The sequence below is a fragment of the Musca autumnalis genome, unplaced genomic scaffold (assembly GCF_047663935.1).
Source record: "Musca autumnalis isolate F117 unplaced genomic scaffold, ASM4766393v1 scaffold_3, whole genome shotgun sequence".
In the NCBI taxonomy this organism is placed as follows: domain Eukaryota; kingdom Metazoa; phylum Arthropoda; class Insecta; order Diptera; family Muscidae; genus Musca; species Musca autumnalis.
In genome coordinates, this window is record NW_027411866.1 from 1823814 (window position 1) to 1836174 (window position 12361).

Consider the following 12361-nt stretch of genomic DNA (forward strand, 5'->3'; position numbering starts at 1 on the left):
AACAGTGGAAGAAGGTTTGCTTTGTTTTGCAAACACTTTTGTCGGGGTTGTGTGAGGTTGCCAAAGAACAACTTCTCATTGAAGTTTTTTCTTGGTTCACCTTTATACTTCGAGCTGACGATTGATGTTTGGGTATAAACAGTTTTTTGTTGAAGAAGTTATTGAAAAATAACTTCGGTGGAGAATATTCACAAACAAGAAACAATGGAACTGATCAGATCCTGTGGCGAGGATCGATACTAATCTTCCCTGCCTTAACCCTTGGCGAACAATGCCAAACCTTCGCCACTAATAAATTAGTTGTTTAAAATATTAAAACAACAACAATGGGATTAAGCCAGACTATTTTGAAAAATCAAAATTTATCTTTTCTCAGTAAAGGCGTTACTTCTATGTGACTTTCATTCAGTTCAAAGGCGACAGTTGTCAATTCACAACAACAATTTTATTGACTACCTTTTTTTATTCTTGTGCAGAATCCCCTGCTTAACATCCATTAGATAAAAAAGCGATAGTTTACATTTATTTATTTTGTAAAAATTTGAAAGTATAAAGGACATTAGTGTATCTATCTTCATTCATTCTTATTCTTTCCTCTCGCAGATGGTCCTACAATGGCTTTGGGGTAATAGCTGAAGATATGCCCTTATCCGGTAATATATTTGACTCATGGTGTAATAACCACTTGTTTTTTTTTACTTTTTTCTTTGTAAATCAAATTGTCTGAAATCATTAGGATCTGCCCAGAATATCCTAAGTTTAATAAACAGATTTCTAATCTGTTCTATAGAGTGTCGTATAAAATAGGTACACGTTGTACGTGTAGACAGAATGTATCGCATTACGTCTAGGGTAACATTGAAGCCAACTAATTTTACATTTTAATTCTTTGTATTTCCTTAATATTTTACTGAACTAATAGAGAACGATGCTACTATTCAACGTGTAGAGAAGTTAACATGGCTGAAAATACTTTGGCAAGTAAGCCAAAATTGCGCTGAGAGGGGTTTTGTGTCTGTTGAAATTTTTTTGTTGTTGTCTTGTCTGGGAATTATATACCGGCATTGAGCGTGCTTGGTGGGCATGCTCCATACTACGGTGGCGCCCAATTTAGACAAGTTTCCGTAATTGTGAAGCTTTTTACAGAACATTCTTCTTGCACTATCTTTTTTTGAGAAATTATTTTCGATTCTTCAGTTTAGTGATGGTTATCAAATCAATCTTCGAATTATTTCCTGTTGAATTTTTCTATATTCCTCATCTGATCATATAAGCAAATTGTGTGGCAACTTTCACAAAAAAACATAGGAAAAAATACTTCCTTCCTCTTTGAATTGCCTTTATCTTCATTGCCTTGAATTTGTCAGTGAGAATTTCACTTTGACGAATGTTGCACGATTGTCATGTGCTAAAAAGGATAAAATCCCTGATGCACACACACACACACACTACTCACATAACTCATAATGTTATCTTGTCAAAACTCATTGCTAATCCTAAACATGATTTTATCGTTGTTGTTTGTTTTGATCAGTAAAGAATCCATGTGTGTAGTTTGTTTCCTTGAGACAGGCAGATAGTTTTCTTAAGGGGTGTAATCTTCTTGGGAGGATTTCGATGGCAGGAAAAGATGAATGCTTCACGGCCATACATAAGATATTGGCGATAAAAATCTAAGAAATTTCTAAGCACCCATAAGATTAGATTTAAGGGAGGGAGTTGTTGGAAATGTGCCTGTGTTTGAGAACACTTGGAGACCCAGGAATACCCCGAAGCCAAGGAAACCAGTTTCTCCCCTTCCTTTCTTCCTTCCTACCATCATTCTTTAATTACAAATTTTTCCATTTTTTTTTCTTGTGTTCTTTTGAGATAGATCCGTGTTTCTTTTGTCGAAACATGAATACGACACATGCTGCATGCACCGGCATCACTATTTATATTGTTATCTTTCTGTCTATGTGTGTGTGTGTGTTTGTGCCGCCACATCGTTAGCAACTAATTTGTGCAAGGATCACACAAAAAGGACTTTATGAATATTCAGTGGCTTCGTGCAGATCTGAATCTCATCCAAATGTATCAATTCCTTCACGTGTTCTGTGAGATTTCCGTGAAATTTTTCCATGTGTATGCGTTAGTAGGGCTCTTAGAATTACCGAAAATTCAAACAATAAGACAACGAACGAGAGCTGTATAAAGTACAAATAACAGCCCTTGTCCATACCCTGCACGCATGTCTGCTTTGTTTCTTTACAAAGCTTGTTCGTTTTGATGGGTGGAAGGGAAATATGGGGTTTCCACAGATGAAAACCTTTAACCTTTCCAGTAGATTTTTATCTCAACTCACTGAGTTGTGAGTTGTGTGAGCTTTTAGGGTTTACCAAAATGAGATTCACTATCTGGCGATTTGCGTTTCGCCATAGCTTATCTCTTATGTGCATCGTATTTTGAAAGGATGTCTGTCTGTCTGTGGCTACTTAAGCTAGGTAGGTAGATCGGTAGTTAGTTAGTTACCTGGCGTGAGTTTGTGTCATTTGAATCACATCGATTATGTAACATAAATTGTAGTAGATTTCTTTTTGATTGACATTTAAATTGTCAGGATTTCTTTTTGGTGTTGTTGTTGCTTAATTTTGGCATTTCAGTGACGCTGATCAACCTTTTTTTTCCTTTCTGGATACAATTTGCAACAATGGTCGAAGGTTGGTGGATGGATGCTCGGAGTAATGGATGTATGTTTAGACTTGCATCACATTTTTGACATTGTTTATGGGTTTTTGATGAGGTGCTAATAGGCATAATTTGAGGGTTAACATCACCAAATTAAAATTGCATTTGCATTTATATTGCAAAAAAATTGGAATTTGTTTTGCATTGCAGTTCACAGGTATTTCGTCGTGTCGCCACTCATGACGCTCAAATCTGCAATGATGAATTCTGTGTTCCTATGAAAACACGAGCGTAGTGTTAAACTGTATGGTTGTTATAGATTGAGTGGAGATGCTGATATGTCTGCCGCCTAAGACCTAGTTCTAGTTCTAAGTAAATTAAGAACGTCCTTGGTGAAAATCCTAGGAGGTGTAAATTTCGGCCAAACTTTTAACTATGAAGTTATTGATTCATATCAATGCGGCTTCAGACCGGAGGTATACACTTTATGACGAATCCTGATAAGAACTCAAGAGAAGCGACGCGATACCTATAAAATGTATGTCATGTGCAAGGCTGCCCTTTGCTACCAATGTAAAGGTTTTGTCCATTACCACCCCATACTCGAGTCAAGTTTGGACTAGCATGAACATGAAGCGACCCGATTTTAATATATCAAATTGAAATGCTTAAAATTTCGGTACTTGACGAAAATTTACGGTAAGTTAACAACCAAAATAAAGCTGTCGATAAGTCCTATCGATAGCAACAGCGTTGTAAACTTAAATTGATACTTTTCATTCATAAGTTTGCGTTTTAATTTTACCGATTTTTGTCGGTAACTCAAAAAACGACTTACAGAATTCCACAACAGGCGGAGATCTTTGATGGTATTAGAAAAGTTTTTTTTTATTTCCTATAATATTTCTTCCATATCAATGATATATTTATTTCTACTTTCAGCCCGAAGAGAGAAGTATCTCCTTGTTTCTACTAGAATGTGGGTGGCCACAAGGCAGTAGTGCCTAATTGACAAAACCTAATGTCGCAACTAGCGCAGTAACGACAAGACGACTGCAGCAAAACAGAAAACAGCCTCACTTACCAGTAAGATAAAATTGACCATTTTTTGCCATCTTTCTTGGGGTTCTTCCTTAGAGAAGGGGTGAATCTTTAATGAGCCTCAATGGCAAACAACGAGTAACAGTTGTTCGCCAAACAAACAAAAACAAAAAGTTAAACATATTTTAGCAAGATATTTTCACATTCTAAGCAAACAACAACAACAGCAACAGAACAAAATTGTTGTTTACAACACTCAAAATTTGTTGCTGCACTAACAACAGCAACAACAATTTATACCCACAAAAAAAAAGACTTGCAATTGTTGGTTGTTCCTGACGAATTTGACGGTCAAAGGAGAATAGAATGATTAGGACGTGCGAAAGTGATTTCATTTGCATGTGAATACAAGACACAAAAAGGATTCCTTCGTTCTACTAATGGAAGTTTGGTTGGTTATCTGCGGAGAGGGGGATTTGAAACCTAAAACTGGAACAAACAACAACTAATATATGTATGTTTGTTGTGTGCGCGTGTGTGTGTGAGATAGTGGATTGCAGGACGAAACAAATGATACGATTTTTTTTGCAAATTCAATGAACGACACCGCTACCATCATTGAAGATACAATTTACGTTTGACAATTACCTAAAGAGCAGTAAGGCGTGATAAGTACAAGCAAAATTGTGGGTTTAATTGACCTCATTAAACCATAAAACCCACATTTTAAAATTGTTTCAGTTTCAACAAAAATAAAGTAATAACTTAAGAAATAAAAGCTTAGAAGAACAACACTTAGGAAAACAGATAATATGAAGAAAGAAAGGAAGGACATAATACGAAGGAAAGAAAGCATAAAAGAGTAAAAACTAGCTACTTCTTTTGAAGCACAACACCAAATTCTAGGATACATTTTGGTTGATGTGTGGACAGTTTTAAATCCCCCATCAAACTTTCCGGTAAGCAACAAAATTGTAACTAAACTTAGGTGAATGAAATATCAATTAAGTACCTTGAGGTGCCAGCACCTTCCATTTGCTGTCGATCTAAAGGTGGATCGAAAATTTGTTCACGATCCTCTTTTGATAATTCCAAGTCGGCAAACTGATCCAATTCTGAAGCCATTGTTTTTGTTTGTTTTGTTTAAGTTTCTCTTTTTTGAATATTGTTTTGAGTCAACAAGAAGTTTCAGTTGTTTGGTGATTAATCCGTTCTTTGGAATGTTTCTTTTTTTCAAAATTCAAATCTTGTTTTATTTGAAGATAATTCTGTTCTTAGACCAAATTCAAGAATTTCTTTGTAGATCTGTTATTCGGCTTTAATTTAGTTTTGTTTAATTTTTAATTTTGTTTAAATTCCAACCTACAACGAAAAGAAAAAAATTATGAAAAAACATAAATAAATTAAATGGGGAAATCAAAAACTAATGGAGAAATATCAAAATTATAAAGAATAAATAAATAAAATGTAAGTAAAAGTAAAACAAACTTCCACGATTATTCTAGACAGGACACTAGATTGACTTGATAAGAGAAAAGCTTCAAAAATACTTCATATTTGCATATATGCAACAATGTTTGTACAAATAGAAGTTATCAAACTCAGTCTATGTCGTCTAGCAATTCACATCCGATATGTCTAATGAGCTGAATTAAACCGCCAGAGAAACGATCGTAGCATATTGGTTGGACGTGTGGGACTACGTTAGAATTCACTTTTTCAATACAAAGCTCCTTAGGTCATGTTAGCTCCACTAATTCAATTAATTAAAAATCAAAACTATTGGTTAAGCTTGTGCGATTCTGATTTGTTTCCGATATTCGACCAAAGTATTTGGCCTTTCCTCGGGGGGTTCATGACAATAGCGGTGTGCCCACAAATGTCTTTTATGGGTTCAGGGATATGAAAACAATATCTTTCACTCAAATCGACACGATATTAAAGACCCTAGTCTAGAGGAATGGGGCTAATACCAAAGGTTTACGTAACATATGGGCAGGGATCTGAAGCATTCGCTCTTATTTATGAATAACATGTTGCTATATTTGACTCCTATGTATATCGGATCACTCACTGAAGTCTTTAGACTTCAAATCCATAGAGAGCTTATGGCTGTATCACACCATATGCTTTTTCACATGTATGACATCAGCTGGTTGGTATATTAGTATACGCAAAGTGACAACATACATATGAAAAAGCATATGATGTGATATAGCCATTACCGAAAAAATTCGACAGAAAGTTAAATAAATTCCTATTTTAAAACAAATTATACGAAAACGCTACCACGGGTCCAAAGGGGGGAAATGTCACCGGATTACACCAAAATACTCGTTGATTTATTGTTTGGAGGCTCGAATGCATTAAAAAGAAATCTAAAAGCCAAAATATCCGTTCATTCTGTGAAATTCTTACGTTTGACAAAAGTGTAAACTTTATTTTGACGCGTCATTTGACAAAATTTTTGGGTTATGTTGGTAATCTTCATTTAATGAAATGTTGGAAGAGCTTAATATTTTCTGGAATTTAATTCACCACTAAATACTTAAAACTTTTGCATTTATATATTATAGATATAATATATCTATGTCGGTGTAAGAATGCAATCAAAAAAATGTTGACTAGTGTAAACTTTATTTTGACGCTCACTGTATATTTTTATCGGTTTTTATGAGCTAGATGCAATTTTTCCTACTTCTTCTTCTACTTTAGGCCCTAAAGTTTAGGGCTACAATACTGCTGAAGACGGCGAAGTAAAATTCTTATTAGTTTCTGAGATAAAGTCCCGATCAGTTGAAAAAGGTCGTTTTAGCCCGGTTTGGGTGAGGTCCAATTTGGGGTTTTGTAGTCTCAGTATGTAAAACACAAAAAACAAACATTGTTCCGCAACATTCCATACGGGACAAGGGAGACTTCTCTCATATCAATGAGTGCACCCCGATTCATATTTAAGCTCAATGATATGGGACCTACTGTTTATCGCCGAGTTCGAACGGCGTGTCTTAAGACACCACTTGTGGAGAAGTTTTTCAAGGCTGAAATACTCAGGAAATGTCGTCAACATTACTGAGGGGTATTTTGCTACCGTTGAAAAATTGTTGATGTTGCCTGGCCGGGGAATCGAACCCACGACCATCTGTGTGCAAGGCGAGCGTGCATACCATTGCTCCACGGTGGCACCCAATGTATTTACTTACAGAAAATGCCCATTAGAAGTTGTTGGCATTTTTAGTGTTGCACAGTGTTATCAAGGATTTCTTGCCGAGTGTCTGGATGATGATGATGATAGAAATCTCTGTTTAGTGCTGTCAATAGATGAAAGAAAGTGAGATTTTTGAAAATCCTAATGTTAGAGTGCCAATTGAACGATGTAGTTCACTATGTAGTTCCAATCGATCGCATCATTTGTATGAAAAAAACTGCGTATGAGTGATTTCATACGTTCGTTTTTATGAAATTACTCATACGTTTAACAACTGGGAACTCGATTACTCAACTATCTGAAAGATGCATACATTTGGAATGGGCGGTATGATTTCTCAAATAATGAATTTGAGTGTAACATCTAGAAACGAAGTGAAGACGAGTTAAAACTGTACCTAGAGATCGCAAATTAATGTCTTGACGCCCAGAGATGGGACTTTATATTCAGTCGTTGGGCACACCGGCTATCTGAAATAATCTAATAACGCTGTACTTATCCCATCATATCGGTCTAAAGTTCCATCTACCTTTAGGTCAAATTCCATCGAAAGAAGGGCACAAACTAAAAAGTGGCTAACCAAAGTTGAGCTTGAAAGATTTTGAAATCCCCCATCAATTTTAAAAGCTAGAAATTATTGATGCCCTTGTGGGTTTCAAGTTCGAAATGAATCATCCTAACAAATTAAACATTTTTCAATGTTTTTACTTTTGGCATTTTCGATGTGTGCATCAGTTAGATTTTTTTAATTTTTTTTAAATTATTTTTAAGATATTCACTTGCTCCACTGTAGGCCATCGGTAGGAAGATAGGTCACAGTTGCTTTTTTATGCTATGAATGAATGAAGTTTGTAACTTCCGCAATCCAATTCGCTCTTTCCCTCCATTTCCAATGAAACTTTGAACTTATCTCTCCAATACACCTCCCACCCCTTGGTCTTACATGAGATGTAAAATCAAACGTGGAGGCATAGTAATGAAAAAAAAACCAAGAACATGAGAAATACAAACATACAACTATCTTTGGAGAAGGAAGCCAAAGACGAAATAGAAGAGGAAGACAAGGCAAAAGAATACTCTTTAAAAAATGTGATATGTTGGCATTTGAAACGAAAATGTGTACAAAACACACACACACACAAACACACGCACGAATAAACCGAAGTAAAGAATGAGGTACATAGACAGACGATAGAATAATGAAAATCTAAACAATAGGAAACACAAAAAATGCCCGAAAGAGGAGGAGGAGAAGAACAAGTAGAAAAACAACAAACGAAATGAAGTCATTAAGAGCAAGAGACGGTCGGTCTGACTGGCTGACAGTCAGTTGCCTGACCCACCAACCGACTATCCGACTGATTTTAATGTCCAATGGAATGAATGGTTGGTTACTTGTAAACGGCCGGCGTGAATCCAACAAAAAGAGTATCTTGCAACTCTCAATTTTTTGTTTTCCTGAGAATATGAATGGCTGACAACAATCTATATGGGCAATCATAATCAATGACAACAAAACTAGCAACACAAAAAAATATAACAAGAACAACTGGAGGGAGCCCCAACACATTACACACTGTAGTAGAAGCAACAACGAATCACAGAAATTCATCGTGAGAGACCCTTCACTGGGTTCTTCTATTCAAGATACTGTTTGCTTTGGTAGATGTGGAACAAATAAAATATATTACAGTATCGGATGAAAGTCTAGCGACACTTTAGGGTTAACGGGCATGCCAACAAATGGGAACAGGATCCAAGATTGGCAATTTCTTTGGAAGCGGTGACATTTTCTGGCTAATATACATGGACATATCTCTGTAGACCTATTTTGTATCTTCCCAGCAAACCAAATGTCGGAACAATTTCGGAAGCAAAATCGTTCAAATTTCGTTTCGATTTCTATACGATTTTTCGTTGGGGAATTCGTTCAGATTTCGTTCCGATTTCGGAGAAAATGTCGGAAGTAAATTTCCCTTCGAATATGCTAATGTTTTTCTTCCGATTTCGTTACGAATTCGGATCGATATGTCGGAAACAAATTTCCCTTCGCACAACAACCAACATTTTAGTTTGTTGTCGAAAAACAAAATATGTAGTTGGTTATAAAATTCGCATATACATTTTTTAAATATTTTAAATATAAATGCAACATATAATAATTCAAGCTAGTGCTGATAGACTCAACATATTCGTACACAATGTTTACATTGTTCTACTATAACTACAAAATGATAACAACAGTGAAAATCATTAGATATCTTTGAAATTATAATATTTCAATAAAACAAAATAACAAAGAAAATTTATCAATAAAAAAGATGCATCAGAGAAAATTTTTTTCCTTCGATAATCATACGAAATTATTCCAAAATCGTTCAGAAATCTTTACGAAAGTTCGGAAGGTACCTTCGATTTTCATACGACATTATTCCGAAATCGTTCAGAAATCTGTACGAAAATTCGGAGGAAAAAATTCGCATTCCGAATTTCCCAAGGATTTTCTTCCGATTTCGTTCCGAATTCTGACCGAAATCGTTCCGAAATTATGTCAACCACTTCATACAACTTTCGTTAAGATATCGTTACGATTTCGGATCAGATTTCGGGCGTAACGTCCGAATTTTGTTCCGATTTCGTTACGATATCGGTACGATTGGTTTGTTGGGTTATTGACAATCCGACAACATAGTCGATTGTAGTGTAAAACCATAGGCTAAAGAAAGTATAGATGAAGAAATCCTCTCACTGAGTGTGAATTGAGTCAGTGCAGAGTCACTCAATTCTTAAAATGGCAATAACTATACATTTTTAAACTATTTGTAGTGGTAGAAGACAATATGTGGATAGTATTTGGCCGGATCTACATCCTCATATAAAAAAATCAACAAAACCTTGAAATTTATCCCAAATCATTGGCCAATTGAGTGAAAATAGTGTGCAGTTTCCGTAAGTGCGACCCCTAAAAAAAGAATAAACGCATTACAATTTCTCTGTCTATACTGCCATTAGTCTATGGTAAAACTTTAAATTTTTAATGTATTCCTAAATAAAATATTAGAGTTGTGTAGTTCTGGAACAATCTAGTTCATCCACTTGAAAAGAGATGTTTTTATGTCTCAAATCCGAAGAACGGAACTATGAAAACGCGTAAAAATAAAAAAAATTGTGAATTGAAAGATTCATTTAATTGTAACGGACCCTAAAGTATTTAGAAGAAAAAAAAAACAAACATTGCATCGGTGATGAAACTATTGGGAACGAGAAAAAAGTAGTTACCCTCCGATTACTTTATGTCGTAACTACTTATTTGGGTATTTGTTCGTCGGTTTTCGGTGGCCAAGAAATAATTACTGGCATGCCCTTGTTCAAATAATGAGTTAAACTTCGACAATTTTTGTGTTGTTTTAATAATGTAATATTTAACAAAAGTTGCTAAAATGAGTTTCCCGAAAAAAATAACAATATTGATTGTCCATAAAAAGTTAGACAATAGGCCCACAGTGCAGAAATTCAGTAGCTATTTAACAACTTTATTATATGTGTACTTAATGAGCGAAGAGTAGTTACAGGGTGGAGGTGGTGCTTTGTTTAACTCAGCAACTTTATTGTTATTTAAAATGCCATCGAGCTAGAACACAAACATTAAACCTGGTCCTATCTAGAGTTATCTGTCACTATTTGATGAGGGAATACCTACATGTCACAGTTATTCAAAACACATCATCTGGCAGATTTTTGCAAACGATGACATGTGAAGGGGAATTTAAACAAGAACGCAGAGCTATCGTGAATCGAAATTATCCATTTTCAAACAAGCTGTCCTAACCCTCAATTATAAAGTAGAAATTCGAGTATGCCAGTTCATCATTGTCGAAAGATCCTAGATCCAAAGGTATGTTAACTAATCGATTCATGTTTTCTACGGCAAGGTGAGGGATAAGTTCAATCAGCTCATAGAAATCAGTAAGCCAAACTAAAGAGTCCATAAAACAGTGGTGAGCGAAATTACGAGAGATATAAATTAAGGGAGAGTAAATATTGCATTTTTTCTTGATGTTTCTTTTCTTATTTCAACATATGGATTTTAAACATAAGACGACATTTATCATTAATAATCCAAATTAATAAATTTAATTAATAAAAAATTGCATAACCGTTGATTTGTTGATAGCTCAAAAACAAAACAAAAAGAAATTGATACCAACTTTAAAGTCGCCTAATGCTCATGACTACCATGAAGTGTTAAATTCAATATTGCTGGAAACTTTTACCAATTTTAGGATAGACCTCAGGAAGAACTATTCCAGTACTATCCCTTCGCAGGTCTTTTCTTTTTTTGGAATTGCCTTAAAATAAACTGAAATAAAAAATCGTATCTCAGTAGAATAAGCTGGACCTAATATATTTATGAAAGATTATTTTCGAATTTCCACTGATAATCTTTCCCACGAAAGACAGGATAACAAAGACAGTCAAGTATAGTGCCACAGCACTTATAGAGACATTTTGAATGGTTTCACAATTTGAACTCATTTCCCCGTTTAAGTTCATGATCAGTCTTATTCTGAATGTAAACTCGCCGGGAGTTTTGTCTCTCTTCCGTTTCACCTTAAAGGAGAGAGAGAGTGAGGAAACTCATGCGGAATTTACGTTTCGTTTCAGATTATTCAGTACTATATTTCAGTCTTACAGCAGATCGACACAGGTCGTTCTATAAGGATATGAAATGGTAGTTGCCTGAGAATGGTAAGTTATCTTGTCAGGACAAGTAAGAAGTTATAAATAGTTATCATAAACTATTTTACAGACGTACTCCATATTAGATCAATGACATGTCCCCAGAAATCAGTAATTATTTATTGAACGCCAAATATCGACGAATAAGTACAAAAAATAAGTAGTTACGGCTTGTAATAGTGGTCAACAAGTATCTACTGATTTCTGGTGGTCGATTTGTAATGATTTTTTTGCTGGAACAGAACTAGAATCTAGGGTTGCTCAAAGTGGAAGCTACACACCACTATCCAATTAACCCAGATATGCCCATTGCTTGATCATCATCATTTTAAAAGTATTTTTATATTATTTTGGAAGCAAATGCAAAATAATACCAGTATGTTTATACATGGGTTTATTATATAACTGGGTGTTATGCGACACAAAACATTTGACATGTAGTCCAAAGTCGCATTACATTTTGATAGCAGGCTCCACATCGTGTTCGGTCATAAAGCAAATCTTTGTTAAAACTAAGCGATGGATGGCACCTTCGAAGAACTAGAACTCAAAAATAGTACCTCAAAATAATGGGATCACATAGTATGTCACGAAGTAAAGTTGTGTACTGAGTATATCAACAAAATAAACGGAACTTTGATAAACGTGACATATCAAATTAGCAAGAATTATGTGTGTTCTATATATACATAGGTCATTGGGTATATT

At 35.1% G+C, this 12361-nt stretch overlaps 1 protein-coding gene and 1 long non-coding RNA gene across 11 annotated transcripts in view; one reads left to right on the forward strand and one right to left on the reverse strand.

The window, feature by feature from the left end:
* Imp (IGF-II mRNA-binding protein) overlaps positions 1-12361 on the reverse strand; it is an 86305-nt gene that overhangs the window by 40083 nt on the left and 33861 nt on the right. For all 10 annotated transcript variants that reach the window (XM_073973683.1, XM_073973657.1, XM_073973684.1 and 7 more), the window contains one exon: positions 4721-5070. In XM_073973683.1, coding sequence (XP_073829784.1) covers positions 4721-4833 — 113 coding nt within the window. In that variant the 5' untranslated portion in view covers positions 4834-5070. The remainder of the gene's footprint in view (positions 1-4720; positions 5071-12361) is intronic.
* The window catches only part of LOC141397462 (uncharacterized), a 110633-nt gene that overhangs the window by 21577 nt on the left and 76695 nt on the right, over positions 1-12361 (forward strand). The window lies entirely within an intron of this gene.